The sequence below is a fragment of the Schistocerca cancellata genome, chromosome 3, assembly GCF_023864275.1.
Source record: "Schistocerca cancellata isolate TAMUIC-IGC-003103 chromosome 3, iqSchCanc2.1, whole genome shotgun sequence".
NCBI lineage: Eukaryota > Metazoa > Arthropoda > Insecta > Orthoptera > Acrididae > Schistocerca > Schistocerca cancellata.
Window position 1 is genome coordinate 163,246,829 of NC_064628.1, and position 26,961 is coordinate 163,273,789.

Below are 26,961 nucleotides of genomic sequence, written 5' to 3' on the forward strand. Positions count from 1 at the left end.
TCACTTCCATAGTTTTTCACCCTGCCATTTAGTAATCAAACAGCATTGGAGTGGTGTGGAATATTTTATCACTGTGGCAACACTTTACAAGCCAGGTGACAATGTGACTGCTGCACAAAGGATATTTCAACAGCATGGTCAGCTACGATGTGGATGTGTCCCAACTGCTCAAGCAATTAAAACATCACACATAATTTTTGAGAAACCTGTGTGTGTGTGTGTGTGTGTGTGTTGATGAGGGTGGGGGAGGGTGGGGGCATGTGTACTTGCAGACACACATATGGAGAGAGATAAAGAACAGAAAGGAACAGACAATGGGTTGCCAACACTTATGAGGGTGGTTTGATAAGTATGGTAAAAAAGCAAGAGGAAATGTTTGTTTTGTAAATAACTTACATTACTTCTTGACATAGTCTTCCGTGAGAGACGTACGCTTCATCTAGCGATCGTCCAGCTTTCTCATCCCATCGGAAAAATAGTTTCCATCAAACTCTGCAAAATACATGTTGACTCCAACTGTCAATTCCTCATTTGATGATGATTTCTTCCTGGCAAGCCAAAATTTCAAGTTAGGGAACAGGAATAAGTCACTTGTGTCTATCGATGGTGTGAAGGATGGACTAGGAACCAATTAAAACCCTAATTCATGGAAAATTACCATTATTTCCACTGATGTGTGGGATGGTGCAATATTCTCATGAAAGAGCACTTTTTTGTGTGCCAACCTTGTTCTTTCTTCAGCCAAGGCAAGTTTCAGATGATCCAACAGTAAAGCATAATAGGTCCAGTTCTGGTCTGCCTTTTTCCAAGCAATCTATGAGGGTTATTCATTGGGAATCCTAAAAAACTGTGGCCATCATCTAAAGAGCTGACAAAATGGTATTTGCTGTTTTCATTGCATTTTCACAAGCCTTTGTCCATTGTTGTGAGTGCCATTTTGACTCTGGTGTATGTAATGATGGATCCAGGTTTCACCAACAGTCACAAATCAGTGCAAAAAGGCTTGCAGATAATGATTAAACATCACCAAACATTGTGTAGAAATGTTGTGCCAAAAGTGCTTTTGGTTGACTGTGAGCAATCATGGTACCCATCTTGCACACAGTTTCTTCATAGCCAATTCTCCATGCAGGATATTATGCACTCAATTGAGATGCCTACGATCTCATGAATTTTTATTCGGCAATCTTGCATTACCATATCATGGATTTTATCAGTGGTTTACTTTGTGGTGGTGTCAGTTGGACAGCTGGAGCACACATCTACATCTACATGGTTACTCTGCAATTCACACTTAAGTGCCTGGCAGAGGGTTTATCGAACCATTTTCATACTACTTCTCTACCATTCCACTCTTGAATGGCGTGTGGGAAAAAGGAACACCTAAATCTTTCTGTTCGAGCTCTGATTTCTCTTATTTTATAATGATGATCATTTCTCCTACATAGGTGGGTGTCAACAAAATATTTTTGCATTCAGAAGAGAAAGTTGGTGATTGAAATTTCGTAAATAGATCTCGTCGCACAGAAAACCGCCTTTGTTTCAGTGACTGCCAACCTAACTCACGTATCATATCAGTGACACTCTCACCCCTATTGCATGATAACATGAAACGAGCTGCCCTTCTTTGCACTTTTTCGATGTCCTCTGTCAATCCTACCTGGTAAGGATCCCACACTGCACAGCAATGTCCCAGGAGAGGACGAACAAGTGTAATGTAGGCTGTCTCTTTAGTGGGTTTGTCACATCTTTAAAGTGTTCTGCCAACAAAGCACAGTGTTTGTTTCGCCTTCCCCACAATATTATCTATGTGGTCTTTCCAATTTAAGTTGTTCTTAATTGTAATTCCTAGGTATTTAGTCAAATTGACAGCCCTTAGATTTGTGCGATTTATCGTATACCCAAAATTTATTGGATTTCTTTTAGTACCCATGTGGATGACCTCACATTTTTCTTTGTTTAGTGCCAATTGCCACTTTTCACACCATACCGAAATTCTCTCTAGATCATTTTGTAATTGGAATTGATTGTCTGATGATTTTAGTAGATGGTAAATTATGGCATCATCTGCAAACAGTCTAAGGGGGCTACTCAGATTATCGCCTAGATCCAGTCACAGAACTGAGACGATACTCCATATTCGTGCAATTTGATTAATAGTCACTTGTGAGGAATGGTATCAAAGCCTTCCTTATGGAAATCTAGGAATATGGAATCGATCTGAGATCCATTGTCAACAGCACTCATTACTTCATGGGAATAAAGAGCTAGCTGTGTTGCACAAGAATGATATTTTCTGAATCTGTGTTGGTTATGTATCAATAAGTCATTTTCTTTAAGGTGATTAATAATGTTCGAGTACAGTATATGCTCCTAAATCCTACTGCAAATTGAGGTTAGTGATATGGGTCTGTAATTCAATGGGTTACTCCTATTTCCTGTGCTACTAGTCTTTAGGAACAGACCTTTCGTCAAGTGAGCAGTTGTATATGATTGCTAAGAAAGGCGCTATTGTGTCTGCATACTCTGAAAGGAACCTGATTGGTATACCATCTGGACTGGAAGACTTGTTTTTCGTAAGTGATTTGAGTTGTTTCGCGACACGTAAGATATTTACTTTTGTGTCACTCATGCTAACAGCTGTTCTGGTTTTGAATTTTGGAATGTTTACTTTGTCTTCTTTCATGAAGGAATTACGGAAAACTGTATTTAGTAACTCCGCTTTAATGGCACCATCATCGGTAACATTTCCATCGCTGTCAGGCAGTGTCAGTATTGACTGTTTTTTGCCACTGGTGTACTTTACATACGACCGGAGTGTCTTTGGGTTATCTACCATATTTTGAGACAATGTTTGATTGTGGAAACTATTAAAAGCATCTCACATTGACATACACACTAAATTTTGAGCTTCTGTGAAACTTAACCAGTCTTGAGGATTTTGTGTTCTTCTGAATTTGGCATGCTTTTTTCATTGCTTCTGCAACAGTATTCTGACGTGTTTGGTGTACCATGGTGGATCGTCCCATCTCTTATTAACTTATGCAGTATGAATCTATCAATCGCTGTCGATACTGTATCTTTGAATTTGAGCCATATCTGGTCTACTCTTACATAATTAGCTTGGAGGGAATGGAGACACTCTCTTAGGAAGACATCAAGCCAATTTTTATCTGCTATTTTAAATAGATATATTTTGCATTTATTTTTTGTGGTTTTGGTTAATATGGTTTTGAGCCTCGCTACAATGTTGTGTTCACTAATCCATGTATCTATCATGATGCTCCCTATTAGATCAGGATTATTTGTGGCTAAGAGGTCAAATGTGTTTTTGCAACCATTTACGATTCGTGTGGGCTCATGAACTAATTGTTCAAAGTAATTCTCAGAGAAAGCATTTAGTACAATTTTGGAAGATGTTTTCTGTCTACCACTGGCTTTGAACATGTATTTTTGCCAACAAATCGAGGGTAGTTTGAAGTCTCCACCAATTATAACTTTATGAGTGGGGTACTTATTTGTAATGAGATTAAAGTTTTCTCTGAACTGTTCAGCTATTATATCATCTGAGTTGGGGGCTTGGTAGAAGGGGCCAATTATTATTTTGGTATGGCTGTTGAGTATAACCTCTACCCATAGTAATTCGCAGGAACTATCTATTTCAACTTCACTAGAAGACAAACTACTACCATCAGACACAAACACACCACCACCTACTTTACTTAATCTATCCTTTCTGAACACGGTTAACGCCTCTGTAAAAATGTTGGCACAATTTATCTCGGTCTTTAGCCAGCTTTCTGTTCATGTAATGATTTCAGCTTCAGTGCTTTCTATCAGTGCTTGAAGCTCTGGTACTTTTCCAACACAGCTACGAGAATTTACAACTACAATGCTGCATTTGTCTGACCATGTTTAAATTCATTAATCCAAAAGTAAATGGTATTCAATGATGGTGCACGGTCTACGTGAACTTCATCCATTTCTGTTTTGATCTGTGTGGTAGTCCAACCCTCCAAACAAAATGTTTGATAATAGCACGTAGCTGGGTTTTCTCCATTTTCAGCTGTAGTCAGTGCATTGACCAATTCAGACAGAGGAACTGTAGACATGTAGGAGTGTTGTTGAAATGCTTTATACACTCCTTGGAATAATTAAATCAAGCTTACCAACCCCTGAAGGTGCAACAAAAGTGTTTCATTATTTCATGGAAATTTACCAGACGTGTCAAACCACCTCCGTACATTCACAAACAAGTCAAGAGACACTTTCAATTATTTTAAAAAAGCTACATAATAGTGAGACAGTTCTAAAGTTCTGAATGGCTTGTGTAGCATTTTTGTTTTATGTTTGTTGGAAATATTCTTATACCAAATGATGCATTGATTATACGTGAGCTGAGGCACTATTTTCTTTAACTTTGCTTACAGATCCTGTCTAGTATACTGTCAGGACTACACAGTCTTTTTTGTTTTTTGATTGTGGTTTTTATTTCTGTTGTTGTCATTGGATTCAAAAACAGTTTTCTTTCTAGTCTGGGAGACTTTTACATAAGTATTTGGATTACATTGATTTTTAATTAAAGTTTTGTGCTTTTTGATAATGGTCATTAAATATGTTAGAAATCTGTATGGTAAATTCAGTGGTTCTTCCTTCACTTTTGTGATGAATTTATAATCTCTTAGTTTATTTTTGCTCTGATTATTAGTAAGAGACAAAACTACTGGACAGTATTTACATGTAAGAGATGAAATGGGTAATACTGCTGATAGGAACTTATAAAAGTGTTTGTTCACCAGAGAGGACTGATGGGTAGCTTGGGGAAGGTTAACTGGGAAAGCAGGTCAGTCAGACCACAGAATGAGAGAGACCCCCCACCACTTGTAGTGAGTTGTGGGATTTATGTGGATGAAGGTTTTTATGCATCAGTGGGTTAAAGGTTTATGGATAAGTGATAGGCTTTATGAGACAAATAGGTAAAAGCAAAATAGATAAAAGAGAAGGTTTTGATGTTACATAGGTATGAGAACACAGTGTCTTGACAGGAAATCTGTGTACACTTATCCAGTTCTCAGCACCTCTACAATATGGCAAGTGTTTGTCTTACCCATTCTATTGTTTGTATGCCACCCAGAATATTCCAGTAGTGTAATAGCACTGACACTTCCAGTATACAACCCATTTCTCTCAAGTGCTTGCTAGTTTCAAAGCTATTCAGCACAACTTTGTTTAGTTTAAGAAGTTGAGGGAGATAGATTTGGTAATGAATAAAATGCTTTCAGTATATTATGATTAAAAGTAACACTGTTAAATGTTACTGCAGTGTTGAATATTAGGTAACAGTAATTTCTGTCACATGGGATGGTTATTTTTAGGCACTCAGCAATCAAAATGAAATCGGGAATGTTTTAGTTTCTGACAAAAGTATTTAAATTGTTGAGTTCATTATCATTTTATTTAGCTTCATTCATACCAGACAGTATAACTTGTGGCCTATTTTTACCAGATGTAGAAGTATGAAACTGGAATTTGGTTGCAATAATTACATGTCTGTTATTAGAAACTGATAAGCAATATTTTATTCAATATAATTGCATTGCTATTTATACATTTCTCCCACCTCTCTGGCAGGTTATGAATGCCACTCCAAAAAAAAACAGTTCTTGTTTTGAAGTGAACTAGTCAGCGAGCCATTTTCAATCATTTTCATATGAATTGAAACATTGTTCAACAAGAGTGTGTCCCAGTGATGCAAATAGATGATAATCAGAAGGAGCCAAGCCTGGAGAATAAGCCGCATGCCCTAGTATTTCCTAACTGAATGCCTCATTGTTTCCCTGACCTGTTTTTGTGTGTGTGATGGGGCGCCGTCATGGAGCAGTATAACTTTGTGTTGCCTCTTTCCATATTCTGGTCATTTTTCACATAATGCTCAATTTAAATTGATCATTTGCCATTGGTAGTGATCAGTGTTAACAGTTTCACCAGGTTTTAGCAGCTCGTAGTAGATGACTGTTGTGACTTGCCGATCATTCAAAGTGCCACCGCGCAATTACGCGTGTCCTCTACGTGCAGCGCTGTCTGCCAGCCATGCAGCAGGTGCGCCACGTAAGCGGCCAGCCAAGGAGCGGCCGCTAGACTGGGACTCAGTGCTCATTCGAATGCTAATGTGTACACATGTCTTGCTTGTCAACTTACTCTGTGACTTATATGTGTTGTGTCGTTCTGAAATATGTGTTAAACTTGACGTTATAACAATTGGCGACAAGGATGAGATTTTTCCTTTTCACCGTTGACCCACAGGTTTCCATGGCTACTGTCGAGCAACTATTGCAAAATGTCCTTGAACAGCAAACCCTTCTAACAGCGGCGATTCGTGATTTCGTCGCGGGGTCAAATGCGTTTCTCGTCATTGGCTATACCTCCTTTTCCTCCTTATGACAAGACGGCGAAAGACTGGTCTGATTATGAAAAACGTCTTTGACAGCACTTCTTGGCATTTCATGTCACGGACGAACAACCATGTAAGTTTCTGTTTCTTTCCTGGATTTCACCTCAAATGTATCAGTTGTTGTCGCAATTGGCTCCTTTGAAGGATCCTGCGTCTTTGTCCTTTGCTGAAATGTGCTAACTTCTGTCTGTCTATTTTCAAAAGCAAACGCATGTGGTAGCCTCTTGTATTGCCTTTTATCGTTTTCAAAAACAGCCACATCAATCCTATCGCACTTGGGCTGCTGAACTTCACGGCCTCAGTCGAAAGTGTCAATTTGTTACTGACGTTCACAAAGAATCCTATGCCGATTCCATGGTACAGGATGCTATTATCCGGTCGGCGCCCGACAAAGAAGTTCGGCAACATGCCCTTCAGTTGGCAAATCCGACTCTAGATGAAGTTCTCTCCATTGCGCAGTCTTTTGAAATTTCTCGCGCCGCTGGGGCGCAAATAGAGGCGTGAGGTGATGTCTGGGAAATACTACCTCTGTGCGCTGTTGACGACGCGTGCGGCGCGTCACAGATGGCCGACGTGGCCGCAGTGCACTCCCACGTACAGCCTCGGCCTAACTAAACAACCCGCTAAGAAACTGCAGCAAAACCCCCGGCAACTTCCTTCATGTCTGCGGTGTTTTACGAAACATTCATGTGAGGATTGTCCCCAGCGTTGGGCTCTTTACTTGTCTCGTTTCAATTATGAGATTCATTTCCGGCCAACGGCTCAACATGCAAATGCTGATGCTCTGTCTCACCTTCCCAGGGGTCCTGATCTGGCATTCGAAAGGGACGAACTTTTGTGTTTCCACCTGGATGTTGCCGAGCAGCGGGTTGTGGACGGGTTCCCCATCACTGGGGACAGGCTGGCAGCTGCTACGGGTTCTGACCCTACCCTCTCCTGGGTTTTACGCTGTATTCAGAAGGGTTGGCCAGATCGCCCGTCTGCTAAGACTTCTGATCCGTTGCGGAACTACTACGCTTTGCGCTACCGCCTCACGGCTAGGGATGGTATTATCCTCCTTTCCACTGACAATGCTTTGCCGCGTGTTGTGGTACCTGCGTCTTTGCATGCTTCGGTCTTGCGCCTCCTTCACCAAGGGCACTGGGGTGTGTCTCGCACAAAATCTCTGGTGCACCGTCATGTGTACTGGCCTGGCATCGACTCTGAAATAGCACACATGGTCGCTGCCTGTGGGCCTTGTGCGTCACAGGCCGCTGCCCCGAAGTCATCTTTGTCACCGTGGCCTTCGCCTGAGAAGCCCTGGGAGTGCATTCATGCTGACTTTGCGGGACCCTTTTTAGGTACTTATTGGCTCCTCATAATTGACGCTTACTCTAACTTTCCTTTCATTGTCCGTTGCACGTCGCCTACCACCGCAGCAACCACCAGTGCTCTCGCCCGCATTTTTTCTTTGGAAGGCCTCCCCTCTACTGTTGTTACTGATAATGGTCCACAATTTGCCTCTTCCGAATTTGCGGATTTTTGTGCTTGTCACGGCGTTATGCATGTCATGGCACCGCCGTTCCATCCACAATCAAATGGTGAGGCCTAACGACTGGTCCGCACATTTAAGGCTCAGATGCGGAAACTTCTGACTTCTGCTGCTGATGATACGCTTCTCCAGTTTCTGGCGTCTTACCGTTTCACCCCCATGGGTGACCACAGCCCGGCTGAGCTCTTACATGGCCGACAGCCCCGCACGCTACTTCATCTTCTGCGGCCTTCCACCTCACGGCCGCGGGTGCCTTCACTTGGCCGGTTCACCGCCAACGACCTCATCTGGGTACGGGGATATGGCAGGCGGCCAAAATGGAGCCTGGGCCGCATCTTACAAGACCGTGGCAGACGCCTGTATGAAATCCAGACGGACACGGGTGTTGCAGTGTGTCATTCGGACCAGCTTTGGCCTTGTGTGCCGGCAACGCCTGTTCCGAATGCCGCTACACCACCTTCGGCTCTACCTGATGCTCGGGATCTTGGCATCTCTCAGTACTCACAACGCAGCCCTCTCACCATCATTGCGATGCCAGCACAAGAGCAGATGCCAATAGGAGACGTGCCCATGCAGGAACCAGATGACCATCCTCTGTCAGAGCAAATCTACTCCCCTCCTCCTCCAACGGGCGCTGACACATCGCCCATGTCTCCTGTTGTATCAACTGGACTTGCCGCAACGGGCAGATTGGTCCATGGGGCCCTAGCAGATTCGACCCCTACGTCTCCTGTCATCTCAACCCGTTATCATCGGGGACACTTCCGTCCGTACGGGAAGCCTCCTTCTCGAGACTTTACAGCGAGTCAAACAACGCCTATGGACGTTAGCCATCTCCAGGACACCTCCGTCAGGACCAGTGCAACAATTTCAAAGGGGGGAAAAGTGTTGTGACTCACCGATCTTTGAAGGCACCGCCGCGCAATTACGCGCGTCCTCTACGTACGGCACTGTCTGCCAGCCATGCTGCAGCTGCGCCACCTAAGCGGCCAGCTGAGCAGCGGCCGCTAGACTGTGACTCAGTGCTCATTCGAATGCTAACGTGTACACATGTCTTGTTTGTCAACTTACTCTTTGACTTATATGCGTTGTGTCGTTCTGAAATATGTGTTAAACTTGACGTTATAACAATGACCTCCTTTTGATACCACCAAATACAGAGCATTGTCTTCTTTCCAAAGTGATTTGGTCCTGCAGTGGATATTGATGGTTTGCTTGTATTCACCCATGATTTACGATGCTTAGGATTCTCAAAATATGTCCATTTTTCATCACCTGTCACTATTTGATGGAGAAACAACTTTATTTTGTATATGGTAAGCAGCATTTCATGAGTGGTTCTTTGCTTTGCTTGCTGTCTTTCATTCAGTTCATGCAGAACCCATTTTCCCACTTTCTGCACCTTTCCCATAGCTTTCAACAAAAAAGAAACAGCTTTCTGCATCACATTCAATTGTTCCACGAGTTCCTGTTGAGTTTGAGTATATTCTTCATTCAATAAGGCCTGAAGTTTGTTGTCTCAGAACTTTGTTGGTGGTTTCTCACGCTTGTCATTTCTCACATCAAAATCAGCCCTTTTGAATGTTTTGAACCACTTGAAACACTGTTTTTTCCCAAGAGCATGTTCGCCAAAAGCTTTGACAAGTATTTGATGTGATTCTGCTGCAGTTTTCTTCAAATGATAACAGAAAACCAATGCTGTCCACAAATCGTAGTTCGTATGCACAAACCTCAATATGTTTATGGAACTTGGGTTACTGTGTTTTGACATTCGTTTTCAAACATTACAGGAAGCAAATGGCACTGCAGACGTTGTCTCATGTACCTTATACTGATGGCTAGCACCATTTATAGGGAAATTCCGGTTTCATACTTGTACACCTTATATATCAATCGACATTTATATTCTGGTTTAAGTTCAGTCTGTTTTGTAATGGAAACTGCACATAAACTTTTAGGAATGAAAGTGCTTCTATAACAGGTATTACTCTATTAACTTAGCTAATTTTAATGTATTTAACTTCTGAAATTCGATAAAGGTCAGTATCTGTACTGATTTATAGCTGTATCCATATTTATTGCAAGAAAAAGATCACAGTCTGTGCATGATGATTAAGTGTCGTAACTACGTATGTAGAAATATTAGTAATCAGAATAGTATTGTAATAACATGGTTATTGGTCCAAAGTCAAAATATTTATTAACAAAAATAAGAAGACAAATGATCTTTATGTGGAAGACATATGGAACTGTGCACTCCACAAAAGATGACATTTTGGCAACCTGAATGGCTACATTGTCAAGGCAGCTAGTGACATGGAGGGCTGAAGCTTTGACAATACCAGACATTCGTGCTGGTGAAATTTTAGAAAAATTGTCAGACAATTGCATGAGAACATGCAACAGAAGCAAACAGGCCATTTGTCAACTAATGGCCATGAAAGGCTTAACAATTTCGTACACTATAAAAGGTGTTGTTACTTTAGCTCAACTACTGAATTTGGATTATGCATAGGCAAAAACATATAATTTTTAATCTTCAAATTTGGCTCAAATTATGAATTATGTTAGTGCACATTATTGTGAGTGAAGTGAATTTTATTCACTTCATATTAATTTACATGAAACTGGGAAATACAATTAAAATTCACTTAACAAATTTTGATTCAGATGAAAGTCTGAAGTTCATTCCATAATGTCTCCTTCTCCTTGGGTTTTCTTTTGCTGCATGGTTGATTATTCCTGGAAATAAGAATATTATTTAGTGCTGTTAATATTCGATTTGCATAGTTTATACATGAACTGAACCGTAAACAACTCCACCCTGATACAAAGTGATTCACTGTTGCTGTGCCTGAGTATTTGGTACAGTCTTTTCAAACTGAGTACTGTTATGTAACTGTTTTTCAAATTTTTCACGGATTTCACATAATATCATTTTCATATGATTACATATGTTTTATATTTGAGTAATGTTTCTTCACTGCTTTTAAAGTATACAAAATCTAACTTTAAAGTCCTGATTTAAATAACTGTGTTATCCTGGTGCCTCTTTCTACTTACAACTTATGAACTTGAATAAATCTTTTTGAAATATTAAATTTGATATTTCAGTGTTGCAAATTAGTCCAAATTATTCCCTTTAAATGATTAAATAAACAGTGATTTTCTCTAAATTTCTGAGTTAAAATGGTTGGATGGTATTCTAACAAGCTGTATGTTACTTAAAAATACTTAATTGTAATTACGTTGATAATTTGACAACCTCTAGTATTCTCTATGAAACGTATTATTACACTTAAATTCTCTTTCTTCTAGATCCATAATAAATGTTGATGAAGAGTGTCTTGTGCTTCACAGTGGTCTGCAGTGTATAGATGTAGATGCAAAGCTTATAGAATTTTCCTTCATAAAGTATGTTATTGGTACTGAATTGCACTTTGTGAATATGTGTTGTTATACTAATGAACTTAATTGCCAGTACAATAGATTTCACACACACACACACACACACACACACACACAGATGGGTGGGGGGGGGGGGGGGGGGGAAGTGAAGATATACTGCAGTATTTGGGAGAGAATGCTGTTGTCTATGTGCTGTGGTGAAGGACACAATATTGCAGCCAAACTTTAATATCCAGCATCTTTCTCCTTGCTTGTCTTCTGAGCAATGCCTCTTTTATACAGTTATTTTTTCAATCAGTTCTTTTCAGTGTTTTATTAAGATTTAGATCCTTTTTTTCCAGTGTAATAATAATCTCTTGCTTGTAATTTGGTCAATGGATTCTGCTGCATTTTTTAAAAAACATTTATTTTGCTCTTTCCTTTCAGAAAAGTAGTTTGTGTTTATATTATCTGAGTTTCAGGAAGTGTATGTCACTGTTGAATACGAAAATATGGAATTTATTATGTTAACTGTATGAAATAGTTATAATAGTAAATGTTATCAAATTAAAACCAATATATATTTTTATTATACCACAGGTATGCATATTTTCAAGTTGGGCAGAAACTTGGCATTCAACCTGACTCAAGCATTCGCTTGTCTAAGGGCAACAGCAACACTCAAACTTTTGGTCCAAAACTACAACAATCTGCTGTGCTCTACCGCATAGGATTGGATGATAGTTTATCTTTACGTCGTAGTAATCCACCTGCTGCAGCTCCACAGCAAAACCATTCACAGGTCTCCTTTAGTTTCGCCCAACCAGAGCAATCTTTGAGGCGCAACAAGGCTGCTATTCAGAAAACCAAACCATATACTAAGGTGGACAATAATGAAGATAAACATTCCACTTTTAATGGGTAAGTAATATTGCTTCTTTTTCCATCAGATATCAGATTTAATGATTTTAAGGATAAAATATGTCCACTGTATGCTGGTACTTTGCCCTGTCTTTTTTATCTTCATGTTGGTGACCTGGGATCAAGTAAGAACTTCAGTTCTTGTACTTTTCTGTGCTTTCCTTTTTCCACTATACTACTACTTCTTCTCCTCCCCATGTTGCTTTTTCTACCTATTGTTTCTGGTTTCATATTCTCCTCCTCCTCCTCCTCCTCCTCCTACTACTACTACTACCACTACCACTACTTCTACTTCTACTTCTACTTCTACTTCTACTTCCACTACTCCTGTTTTATTGACCTTTTCCATCATATGTTCCCCAGTGTCTTCAAAAATTGTTATGTATTATTTGGAACTTTTTCAAATGACTTAATAAATTGTGTACAGTGTCCTAAAAGTATTATTAGAATCCTTCTCATTTCAATCTCTGACAGGCCATAAATAATGGAAAAGCAGACATAAAAAAATATAAAAAATGATATTATTACTGAAAGTTATGTACACTTATGATTACTTTTTGACATAATCACCATAACAGTTGAGGCTTTTGCCACACCTGTAAAAAAGTTTTCCAATACCCTCTTCATAAAATGTTGCCAGCAATGAACTGAGATTAGTATTAACATTGTCCTGCAGCTGCTTGTTAGTTTAGAATCGCTTTCCTCCTTGCCCCTTCTTCAGTTCAAGGAAAAATGGATGCACTCAGTGCCAGATTGGAACTGTAGGACAGATGATAAAAAATATCCCATTGAAATTCCTCAAAGAATTGTTGAGTTGCACTATTAATGTGAGGATGGGCATTGTCATGGATCAGCACATTTGTAGAGGTCAGCAAACTTCTTGCATTGTTTTCAATTATTCTGCTCATTCTTCAACAATAACTGTGATTATTTTGGAAAGTAACCACAGGTTACCACTTATAGTAATAAATTAAAGTGTTGTATACACTTCTCTTTTACTTATGACCAATCAGAGGAGGAAAAAAAAAAAAAAAGCCTTGTAAAATGCATTTTGCTTAAACTTCAGTTTGTCACTTATAAAAATTGTATCTGGAAATAATAGGTAAAAACAATAGGCATCATTCACATGTAGCAGACTGAAGTGTGCCATATAGACACACCTTATAGAAAACAGTGTTTACTAGCTTTCAAGCTCTAGCTTTTCCTCCAGCAGAAGGCACACATGCAACCGCACAGACACCCAAATGCATACTACCACATCTGTGATGACACTGATGATTGATTTTTGAGAGCAGTTGCCTGGACTGATGGATGTGGGGGTGGAGTACAGAAAGAAGTACAATGCAACTAGCTGGATAGTGTGCGACAGGAGTGGGAAAGAGAGATGACTAAATGGCTCATGAAGATGATAGAAGTTGTGAGGTTGTGAGGGGCTAGAGAGAGAGAACAGCCAAGTTTGCTGTTGGCCACAGTTTGACGGTGGGTGTTCATGTGAGTAGACAACTGGTAACCTGTCATGCCCTCATAAAATACTGTACAGTAACTGCATAGCTGATATAGAACATGGTTTCTTTCACTTGTTGCCCTTCATTTTTGTAGGGTAGGAAATGCCTGTGATGAGTGTGGTAGGAGGTGGTGTGTGTGTGTGTGTGTGTGTGTGTGTGTGTGTGTGTGTGTATGTATGGGACAGGTCTTGCGACTGGTAGCAGGATTGTACTAGGACTGGACAAGGATATTCTGTAAGTTTGTTCTACTTTGGATGATGTGGGCAGGATTTTGGGTTGGATGTTTCTCATCTCAGGGCAGAATGAGATGTAGTCAAAGTGCTGGCGAAGGATGTGGTTGAGTATTTCACAACCAGGGTGATACTGGGTGATCAGAGGAGTAGTATTTGGTAGCTAGTGACAGGTTAACTGGTGTCTGAGGAGGAAATGGAACAGGAGATCTGTGTATAGCTGAGATGGATATGTCTGTCAATAAAGGCTCTAGTAAGGTTCGCACTATAGTTGAACAGCTCATGCAGATGCAGCATCTGCTGGTAGATATGCTCTAAGGAAGAGGCTTTTTGATACAGAACAGGCTACAGCTGACAAAATGGAGATACTGTTGGTGCTTGGTGAGCTTGATATGTACAGAAGTATTTATGGAGTCTTCTGAGAGGTGGAGATTGACATCTAGGGAGGTGGCTCACTGAGTTGAGAAGGATTATGTGAAGAAGATTTGGTCATGGTGTTGAGGCTATGGAGGAAGGAGCTATGAACAATAGTTTGGAGGTGTTTGTTAACAAACACAGAGGTTTGTTCTGTGAAAGCATTGTAACCAGTCACAGTGCTATGTCCATCCATGCTGTACTTGCAATGCACCTTCTTACCTTTACTCATTTCCTGCCGTGGAAACATTTCTTTGCCATTCATCCCACTGTCAACAGCCAACCTAAACTCCACATAGAACCTTCCTCCAAATGTGATCACTTGTGATCCCCATTGACAAGAGCCAACCAAAACTCCTAAAGTAGATGTTGATTTAGATAAAGATATTTAAAACAGTTACAATGTTTGTCCAACCATGAACTTGTCCCCTTCCACCCAGGCACCCCCTGGTAATCTTTCAATAATTCCTCATTTCTAACTTTACCTTACCTTCCTTTCCTAAGTCCCACCTTAGTGAATCCAACACATTCCTATGGAACACGCAGCTATCTGAAACCTGAAAACCAAATCAGATATTATCATCTTTCCTGTGGACAAAGATTCCATCACTGTGCTGAAGAACCATAGTGACCCTGGCTGAGAGTCTTTTACAACTTTATGGCACCTCTGCTTACAAGCCTTACAACCCTGATCCTATACTAGCAGTTCCTAAAGGCCATAGGTCCATCCCAAAACCTAACACCTGAATCTATCTCCTTCCTCACAACAGCATCCATCTCCCCTTCCCCCACACTCCTACCTTTTACCTACTCCCCAAACTCCACAAACCCAACCCCATAGATCTCCCTAAAGGTCATCCCAATGTGGCTGGGTACAATATCTCAGAACGAACCTCTGCCTTTGTTGACCAACACCTCCAAACCACTGGCTGCAACCTCCCATCCTACATTCAAGACACTGCTCACATTCTTCACCACCTTTCCACAGTCCCTGTCCCATTACTAGCAGATTTTTGCTCACTGTGGATACGATGTCCCATACTATAATCCTCCTTGCCCATAACCTTGTGGTCATGGAATGCTATCTTTGCCGATGTCCTCTTGATACCAAACCCACTACCTTTTTTCTAATCCTCCTGACCAGCCACATCCGGACCCTAAATTATTTCAATTTTGAAGATCAAATCTGTGAACTAACCAGTGGCACTGTGATTGGTACTTGTGTGTCTCCATCTTATGCTAACTCATTTGTGGCAAATCAATACCTGAAACCCCTGATCTGATTCAGATTCATTGATGACAGTTCCATGGTCTGAACTCATGGTGAGAATAACCTTTGCTCTTTCCTCCATGACCTCAATACTTATGCCCAAATCTCCTTCACCTAATCCTTCTCAACTCTGTGAGCCATCTTCCTAGATGTCAATCTCCAGAAAACTGCAGAATACTTCTGTTCATATCAAGCTCACTAAGACCAACAGTGCCTCCACTTTGACAGCTGTAGCCTGTTCTATGTCAAAAAACCTCTTCCTTACAGCTTAGTTACAAAAGATGCCACATCTGCATGAGCTGTCAAAATATAGTGTTAACTTCACTAGAGCCTTTAATGACAGACCGTATCTTATCCAGCTCACCAATAAATACATCTCCTATGCCATCTCCTCCTGAGACACTGGTAAACCTATCAACCAGCCACCAAATAGTACTCCTCTGATCACCCACCCAGTATCATCCTGGCCCTGAAATACTCAACCACGTCCTTCCAGGGCTTTGGTTACCTCTCATCATGCCCTAAGATGAAGGCTATACAACCCAAAATCCTTACCACATCACCCAAAATAGCGTCTGGTGCCCACCAAACCTACAGAATATACTTGTCCATTTCTACTGCAGTCCTGAACCCAACCCTGCACCCCATGCATCATTCCCTTGTGGGTGACCCAAGTGCAAGAGCTGTCCCATTCTCCCACAAGCCACCTCCCAACATAGTCATTACAGGTATTTCCAACTATGTAGAAGACAGTGTGACGTGTGAAAGAAAACATGTTCTATATCAGCTACACAATTACTGTACAGCATTCTACTTGGACATCACATCAACGCCACTGCCAAACTGTTGTCAACAGCAGATTTGACCATCCAGTAGCTGAACACATTCCAAAACACAGCACAAATAACTTTAAAAGCTGCTGTACTACATGTGCAATTTGGATACTCCCTTCTTGCATAAATTTCTCTGATTTATGCAGCTAGTAATTGTACTCCAGCATATCCTGCATTTTCACAGTTCCCTGGACCTAAACCTCTGCTAACCTAATACCCACAGGCAAACCCTACCTGTCATTGTCCACGCCACTCCTTCCCTATCCAGATAGTGCACTGTCTTCTCTGACCACTCTACCTCCTGTCTCTCCATGTAACCATTTTCTCTCTCTCTCTCTCTCTCTCTCTCTCTCTCTCTCTGTTGTCTTCCCCCCCTTCCCCATTCCCATCTCTCTCCCATTCTGACTCCCCTTCCTGTCTCCATCCTCATCTCCCTCCTCTCTTTCCCTCCACTCTCCTTTTCCTCCTCTCCATCTCTGTATATCTCTTACAAGCTTTACCCCCTCAGAACTACTTTCATCTTGGTGCAGCCACTGAGTCACCTTCTTTCTTACTCCTGCCTCATATTACCTCTCATGTGTCCTCCCCACACCTATCTGTGCAGGCAGCTGCTATCGATAATCAACAACCAGTCTCACGATGGCCATGTGTGTGTGCATTTCAGTGTCTGTGTGTGTCCTTTTGCCTTTCCCTTATTTTATGTATTATCCTGTTTAGAAATTTCCATTATTGCTGTATCTGGAAAACAGGGTGATGGCAGTTCCAGATATTTTTAAAATACTTTACAGCAAGCAGCCTGAATGAAGTTCGTAATAAACCAGACACCAGTTTTAAATGTAATGAATTCCATAATAAATCTGTTCTTTAATTAAAATGGCTTTTCTCATAACCACACGTAAAATGGAATGAAAAAGTTGCTTCTAAATGAAATGGTAACTAGAATGAGTAAAGTAACTCAAATGAAAAATGGTCTTGATTCAGTAAAGAAACATATTTTTATAGTTGCACACAGAAAAATTCCTCCAGTAAATGAGGTCTGTTAGAAAAGTATGTGACCTTTGACCGGGGGAAAAAAACTGGTTTACCTGCAGCATTGGACATCTAATCACTCTCAGAGTAGTTTCCTTAGGACTTTGCACACTTACCCCAGTGATTGTTGTTGTAAACATGCTGAAAAAGCCTCTTTTAGAATGGAGTTCAGCTCAGCTGTCATTGCTGCTATAATGTTCTCTTTTGTCTGAAATTGCATTCCTTTGAGTAGTTTGGGAAACAGCCAGAAGTTGCAAGGGACCAAATCAGCAGAGTAAGGAGCCTGTTGAAGTACAGGAATCTGGTTTTTCACCAAAAAAAAATCGGAACCAATGTGAGGAATGTGCTAGGGCATTATCATGATGGAGGTGCCAATTTCCAGTTGGCCACAGGTTCAGTCTCTTATGCCACACAGCATCACATAGGTGACGGAGGACATCCCTGTAATACTCTTCGGTGGTTGTTTGGCCCTGTGATGTGTACTAGTATTGTATCACACCACAGGAGTCAAAGAAAGCAATCAGCATCACTTTGATGTTGCTGTGCACTTGGCGGGCTTTCTTTCTTCTTGGTGGTGAGAAATGCTTCCTCTGTGACAACTTGGATTTGGTTGCTGGGTCGTACCTATACAGCCAGGACTCATCACCAGTGACTATGGTGTTCAAAAAGTTTATGTCACTGTTTGTGGAGTGCAGCATGTCCTGTGAGACTTCAATACAAAGTTGCTTTTGCTCTGCCTTTGGCAGCTTCGGCATGAATTTGATTCCTGGCCTTGGTACAAATTTGCACTTGCCGCTTCAGTCTGTATACATAAAGTCATATCTGTATGAGACCAGTAATGTCTCTGAAGTGGTGTCATTTCATTTGTATAAGTATCTGCACCTGAGTTTCAGACTGGATCTCCCATTTAAGTTCAATACTGAGGTTCATTCCAGAACACAGAGAATCTCGGTAATTCTGTTCATGTGTAAGGGGAAATTTACAGTAGACTGTGGCGGCAGTGAGAATTTGGATCGAGGAGGGAGGTATGCCTGGGTAATCCATGCAGTTGTGAGAAACTCTGTGCCAAGGTGGCTTAGTGGTTAACACATCTGCTTAATAAGCAGGGGACCCATGTTCAATTCTGAGCCTTTGTACAAATTTTCACCTGCTGCTTCAGTCTATGTGCATAAAAATAATGGAATGTGCCAAAGAAGTGCTGATGCCCACCTCTTCTATAGTTTCTCTGATACTTACACAATGGTCACGCATCACCACAGCATTCACTTTGACAATGACATGCTCATTTCAGCGTATTGTTGGCCAACTGGAGTGTGACTCGCTCTCTGCCAATGTGCAGCCGTCTTTAAACCAGTTGTAACACACCTCACTCTGTGTGGTGCCCATGGAATCATCACTGAAAGCCATCTGAATCTTCCAAGTGGTTTCCACCTGGCTGCCACCCAGTTTCTGGCAAAATTTGATGCAGTAGCACTGTTACGGTTGTTCCATCATTTCCCTCGCAATGAAAAACCGACAGGAGCACTACATACTACCTCTCTGAACTGCTGCTTGCCAGCAACTGCCACTATTGACAGGCAGTAAAAAAATTCATGCATGTGCACGAAGGTTCAATGTTGGCTTGTGCAAGTGCGCTAAGTGCAAATCCATCAGGTGTTCACAAAAAAGTAAGAAAAAAGGAAAGAAAAAAGTCAAATACTTTTCTAAAAGAACTTGTATTAAGAAAAGGTGAGATCTATCTGTGTGCATTAGTTTGCCCAGAAGAAAAAGCAAGGCCTTGTTTTGAAAATACAGTTAAAAAAACAGCTAATAATTTTGATCATTGTCTTAGATATTTAATGTGCTTCTGTCTTGATGCATTTTTCTAGAAACATAGAAATATTCTATTGTTAAAAGCATTGTAAGGTAGATGTCAAGGGAGGTCTCAATAATTGCATTATCGTTGTTATTCTTGTGACGATGCAAGTCAGTAATGGTTATGTTCTGAGGAGCCAAATGGTATTTCTTCACCGCCATGATAAATGGGTTAAAGATGTCCATAGGATCTGTTGCCATAGAATCTGGACAAGCAAACAGAAGATTATTTGACACAAGTCCACTTTAAACAAATGTAATTTACTCATCTTGTACGAAAGAACTGCTGCAATGTTGACAACGTGTGGCAGCAGTGGTGAACTGTAAGCAGAGGCCTGACGTCGGGTGTGCATCTATGTGCACTGAATGTTTGCTGACAGAACTAGCAACTTAGTGTAACGGTCAGCACGAACTTGCGACGTGGAAGTAATCTTGACTGGAAGACTGGTGCCCAGATGCCCACTGCTTATAACATGATCCTGGTGGTCTTCATTGATCTGTGGCCTGAAGATTCTTCATTGGTGACAATGTTCAGAGAGCTGCTCGTGCACTCGCAGGAATCTCCGAGGCACTTGTTCTGGCAGTATCAGTAGGCTATGATACTACAGTTACAAATTACAAAATTTTTTTGAGAAGGTGCTGTGTTCCATGATTGTGTTCGATCTTTGTCATAAATACAATGAACTTAGTAAACTGCAGTGTGCATATCAGACAGATTGCTCAACTTAGGAGTTCATTTACACATTCACTCACCAAATGCATGAAGGGTGCAATAACAAAACTTTTCGGATGGTATTTCCTGTTACATCAATTTCAGGATCTATTACATTACAAGGATAGGAAGTCCCCTTCAAGATTACCTAAGAAACTGATTTGTGTGGATAACAACATCTTTCATGTGGGTAACCCTGTTTCTCAAAAACCTTATCGAGGTTATGCTAAGTGAGAAACTTCTGCAACAGTGTCAAATAGTGTGTTAATGTATGGCGAATGTCAGAAATTGTAATTATTGTTCAAGTGGATAGCTAAATGGAACACAGTAAGAGAGTTATAATACATGCAAAACACAATATTGCAACACAGCAGTCGGATTTATTAATGCTAGATCTGTGTCACAATCATAAAAGTTCATCACTGATTTAGAAAAAATGGGTCAGTGAACAGAAAAAGAGGAAATATTGCACTAAACACAAATGTTCATACACTGTAATAAGATGGAAATGATTTTCTGTAAAAATACTGGTGCCGAAGGTTACAAAATATGCAACTTAACTATAATTTACAAAGGAATACGTTGCGTGCAACATTCATTAGCGTCCAAAAATTCTCAAAATGTATCTTTTTGCATGTAAAAATACAATGACATTAGGGAACAATTGTCTCTGAACATAGATAATCTTGGCACAAATTTCTGAAAATTACAAATTTAGTTTACAATTCTCAATATAATTGTGGTGACCATGGTGTCTCCTTTGAGTGCTTCAAATCATATTTATCTGTTAAGAATCAGAGAATGGAAATCTGTCAAGAAGGTAAAGTATACCATTCTCGATATAAAAACAGTTAATTATGGGGTGCCCTAGGATTCATTATTTGATCCATTGTTAGTCTTGGCTTTTATTAATGACCTATCGCAACAATTTTCAGCAGCAGGTACTGTTTTAATTTCAGATGATACCAGTTTCTTTGTAAAATTTGTAAAAGGAAAGACTGACTATGAGTTGCAGCAGAAAACTGACAAAGCACCAGAAGTAGCATAAAAATGCTTTAAACATAACTGTATAATTGTTAAGAAAAAACAACTGTGTATATGAACTTCAAAAACATAAGAAATAAAACTAGAACCCTCTAAAAGATTACATTAGGGAATAACCAAATTCAGCAAAATAGTCATATAAACATTTTAGGATTAGGGTTGACAGAACACTTAAGGTGAGTAAAACTTGTGCAGATGGTTAACAACAAGTCAAGAAAGTGCAGTTACATATTAAAAAGGTTGCTGCAATACCAAAATATTGTTAAGCATTTATTACACCTACATGGATAGTCTACTGGGTAAATACAACTTTTGAAAAACAGTCATTTCAATATCAGAAGAAAACTGTAAGATTGATAAAAGGTGTTGTTTTACAGTGAATCATATAGAGATATTTTTAAAGAATTAAAAATCATGACCATGCCAACCATATTTATATTTGAATATGTCTGTTTTGTTGATAATTTTCAACTTTGAACAGTGGGGTTCACAATTATGAACCAAGGAATAGGTATGTACACACAAAACAGTACACCAGGAATGTCCAAAAATGGAAAAGACAGGTTAGAATATCAACAGTATCATGAAAAGGATAGACTGCTATTCACGGTAAAGATGGCACATTGAGTTGAGGAGAGGCATGATGGAAAGATTGTTACACGTTATGACAGTCTTTTCATTATGCCTGTCTGCAACTCATCAAGGCATCTTTACAATGAGTAGCAATCTATCTATTTTGTGATATTGTTGGTATACCAGGAAAGTGTATTATATAAACCAAAAATTCTGATCAATGCACTACCAGATAAGATTAAAAGAATACAAAACTTTAATACATTTAAAAGTTAACTAAAAGATCTACTAGTACTCCAAAGCTTCTTCAGCATTAATGAATGGAATATGCTCAAATATGTATGTCCTGACTCATAATCTCTGTATTCTACAATTTATAATTATCAAAATATTTCTGAATAAAACTAAAGCTCTTGCACTAATGTACTCCTGTTAATTAATGTGTAGTTATGTCTTTTGGGACCATATGTGTGGTCATTAAATTATGTTTTCATATATGTATTTAACTAAAATACTGCGTACTTTAGTCTAATCAATGAGGATGTGACAATAAATTTTCAGATATGTGCCTTTTGTATATATAGGTATTATATAAAATTATTTTATGTCCAACTTAATTAAGTAGAATACTGATCCATTAAATTTTGGAAATATGGCCAGATAAGCTGTGTTTCTTCTTTGTCTAATATTTTGGCCATGTACCTTTTGGCCATTTTAGTCAACCAACAGACTGAAACTGCAGCATTCATTTGGTCATTTTAAACCACAGATAGAGAAGCACTAGAGATGTTGATCAGCAACAAAGACTATGCATAACTTGAATCTTTGGCTATGTCGCTGATCCATGCAGGGATATCGATGTATTATTATTAGCTACATTGAAGCAATATCTTTGTTAGTTTGTTAAAGAAAGTACTGGATTCCATGATTTGTCGAAGTTGGAACCACTATCTCTGTTAGTTAAATTCCTGTCCAAATGAATTTCTACACCCCAAAAAAATCACGTCTGCACCAGAATTTCGACATCTACATACTGCATAGAGTGACCTGTGTTGATTCAGTGTTCTGCCACAGTCGATTTATTTGGCTGTAAGAGCCAGGTATATATATGGTGATCCATGCATGTTTTATGGATTGTACAATTCATCTGCCTCATGTACGGAAGTCCACATTTACAAGGGATCTTGTAAACCTCAGTCTTGTGGAACAGCAATTCATCTTTGACAGAAACCAAAAGTGCTGATTTTTTGGTGGAGAGTGATTAATCACTTTAAATTTGTGTTTGGTAAGGTGCAACCTATATTTAATGATGGGTTATGATGTTAAACCTATCAGCTTGTGAATTTTTAAAATGTTCTTAGATTGACTGCTCAAATTAATATCCTTCTGATTATGAATGTGCAAGAACTATTCAAGTTCAATACAGGTGCTATCACCAGGAAAAGAGGTCTAAAATATATCCCCTGTAAAAGTACAATGATCAGCTGAAATGTTGAAATTGCATTACAAATTTCATTTGAGATGTAGAAACTGTTTGAACCTATCATCTGAATGTATAGTGTTGATTAACTGTTGTCACTGCAAGCAATCTGTAAAATTGTTAACTTTCACAGAGGTTCTGAATACTCCAAAGTGAAATTAGGTGCCACTTTCAATTGTGTAATAATTCTTACTTCAACTAAATCTGTTCAATCTGTTTGACTTCAGAATAATTAAATACCACTAAAATATGTTCACTTCAGTCAAGTCCAAGCTAAGCACAAATGCAGTAACAGACTTATTCATGTATCAGGAAACATCATATACAGGTAGTGTACTGTTCAAAACCCTGACCACTTCAGTTCAAATAAATACATTCCAGAATGAAATTTCCACTCTGCAGCAGAGTGTGCACTGATATGAAACTTCCTGACAGATTAAAACTGTGTGCTGGACTGAAACACTTGCCCGCAAAGGTCAAAGGTCCTGAGTTCAAGTTTCAGTCCAGCACACAGTTTTAATCTGCCAGGAAGTTTCAAATACATTCCATATCAAGCAATCACCTTGGCCTGGTGTATCAACTGTTCTTGAGCAACCAGCTTTTGTGTCTACATTTCTATTATTTATCTTGATATTGCTGAAAAGATGTTGGGCATGTAACTCAGTTGTAATGTAGTTCCTCTGTTTAAAATGTCACCTGGGCTCAGTTTGTTTTCATGCATTAACAGGCACTTTGTGACATGGTCACCAACAAATAACATAGTTGAAAATGCAGAAAAATACTTTTAAGATACGTTTATTACATCACATCACATATGGATTTTATGCTCACAAACTGATTCAAGACTGTTGCAATACAATTACTACCGCTGCTGCTTATGTAACACCCAACAAGCTTGCTGTGTATAGTTTGAACTGTACTTAATTAAACCCACAATTGAAAAATTTGTACTTTCATGAAACTCATTACAGCATTTAGTTTGACAAATAGTGGAAACAAGTTTGAAGTAATTAGTATGATGAAATAAATTTCATTAAACACCCAGTATAAAAAACTGATTGATTATAATTTTGATTGATTTGTAATTTCATCATGACTTTTAATACTAATGTGATTTCAATGAGTTTACATTGAGTTTTATCATTATTACTACTGCTTTTTGTATCCTATTCTCATAAGTAATAGTCTCAAACAATGGAAAACCCAGGATGGAATGTAACCATATTATGAAAAGGATAGTTACTACTCACCATATAGCAGAGATGCTGAGTCGTAGATAGGCACAACAAAAAAACTGTCACAAAATAAGCTTTTTGCCAATAAGGCCATTGTCAAAAATTTTTTTTTGACAAAGCCCTTGTTGGCCAAAAGCTTATTTTGTGACAGTCTTTTTGTTGTGCCTACCTGCGACTCAGCATATCTGCTATATGGCGAGTAGCAACTATCCATTTCATAAAATAATAATCTCAGTGTGTATTTACACTTGGTCTAACATAGTTTGAGTTAATGCTGCAACATCTGCATAAGTTATTAAATTGGCATATTGTGCACCTAACTTTATCACAAGTTAATTAAATTTCATAAATATAGCAAGTGTAGGACAATACAGTTGAATGTCTTGCATGTATGTAATGTCGCACAATTGTATCACAAACTCCAAAATGCTTGGCATTGATCTGTTAATTATGTACTGTGCTATTACACTTCATTACAAGATTCTTCAACAACCAGTGTTATCTACTGGCTCTAGTTGCTAATGCATTTGGGTGCCAGATAGTTCATCTGCCTCAGCTTCTCCAGATTATTGCATGACTCATTATAAAAGAAAGCTTCTGTAACATTTTTCTACAACAATTAGTACAAGTACATCCCTGCACTTGTAGTACACTTGGACTTTCAGCAGTACAGATTGTTAAAACTCTCCTGTATTGGTCATATACTTGAGGGTTAAAATAAGCACTGTCAGTCACACTAGGAGCATCATCGCATACTTCATCACTAAGATGAAAGAAAGCTGCCTAAGCCATTGAGTTGACTCAGCTGCACTTCAAGCTGTATCAGTTGAAATTGGCCTTCATATGAAGATATCATTGAAAATGTTTTTGTATCTTTTTCTTCAGTACAACATTCACATGATCATATCTTTGGGACACTGCATGTAAGTAGCACGTTAATCCAGACTTAATACACTATAAACCCCAAACTTACATTTTTTTATGTTTGTAAGTGGGATCATCCATTAATGAACCAGTGACTACTTTTAATATTGTTTACTAGAAATTTCAGCCTTTGTAGGAACTCTTACTTATCATCTTGACAAAACGAACAGCATGGCCGATCTTTCAGGGCTATAAGGAGGTGAATGCCAATGTAGCCTGACAACTGAGTGAATCGAATTTAGAGTATTGCATAAGTATTAAAAGTGCCAAGACTGCCTACTGTTGAAGTACAGCAAATTTAAGGACATTTCTGGAATTAGCAGAAGCCCTAAACACAAATTATAAACATATTTATTGTTGTTGTTGTTGTGGTCTTCAGTCCTGAGACTGGTTTGATGCAGCTCTCCATGCTACTCTATCCTGTGCAAGCTTCTTCATCTCCCAGTACCTACTGCAGCCTACATCCTTCTGAATCTGCTAAGTGTATTCATCTCTTGGTCTCCCTCTACAATTTTTTACCCTCCACGCTGCCCTCCAATACTAAATTGGTCATCCCTCGATGTCTCAGAACATATCCTACCAAACGATCCCTTCTTCTAGTCAAGTTGTGCCACGAGCTCCTCTTCTCCCCAATTCTGTTCAATACTTCCTCATTAGTTATGTGATCTACCCATCTAATCTTCAGCATTCTTCTGTAGCACCACATTTCGAAAGCTTCTATTCTCTTCTTGTCTAAACTATTTATCGTCCAAGTTTCACTTCCATACATGGCTACACTCCATACAAATACTTTCAGAAATGACTTCCTGACACTTAAATCTATACTCGATGTTAACAAATTTTTCTTCTTCAGAAACGCTTTCCTTGCCATTGCCAGTCTACATTTTATATCCTCTTTACTTCGACCATCATCAGTTATTTTGCTCCTCAAATAGCAAAACTCCTTTACTACTTTAAGTGTCTCATTTCCTAATCTAATTCCCTCAGCATCACCCGACTTAATTCGATTACATTCCATTATCCTCGTTTTGCTTTTGTTGATGTTCATCTTATACCCTCCTTTCAAGACAATGTCCATGCCGTACAACTGCTCTTCCAAGTCGTTTGCTGTCTCTGACAGAATTACAATGTCATTGGCAAACCTCAAAGTTTTTATTTCTTCTCCATGGATTTTAATACCTACTCCGAACTTTTCTTTTGTTTCCTTTATTGCTTGCTCAATATACAGGTTGAATAACATCGGGGATAGGCTACAATCCTGTCTCACTCCCTTCCCAACCACTGGTTCCCTTTCATACCCCTCGACTCTTATAACTGCCATCTGGTTTCTGTACAAATTGTAAATAGCCTTTCGCTCTCTGTATTTTACCCCTGCCACCTTCAGAATTTGAAAGAGAGTATTCCAATCAACATTGTCAAAAGCTTTCTCTAAGTCTACAAATGCTAGAAACGTAGGTTTGCCTTTCCTTAATCTTTCTTCTAAGATAAGTCGTAGGGTCAGTATTGCCTCACGTGTTCCAACATTTCTACGGAATCCAAACTGATCTTCCCCGAGGTCGGCTTCTATA

At 39.4% G+C, this 26,961-nt stretch overlaps 1 protein-coding gene across 7 annotated transcripts in view; it reads left to right on the plus strand.

The window, feature by feature from the left end:
* The window catches only part of LOC126174784 (serine/threonine-protein kinase dyf-5), a 255,876-nt gene that overhangs the window by 130,728 nt on the left and 98,187 nt on the right, over positions 1-26,961 (plus strand). For all 7 annotated transcript variants that reach the window (XM_049921145.1, XM_049921148.1, XM_049921149.1 and 4 more), the window contains one exon: positions 11,970-12,290. In XM_049921145.1, the coding sequence (XP_049777102.1) occupies positions 11,970-12,290 (321 nt within the window). The remainder of the gene's footprint in view (positions 1-11,969; positions 12,291-26,961) is intronic.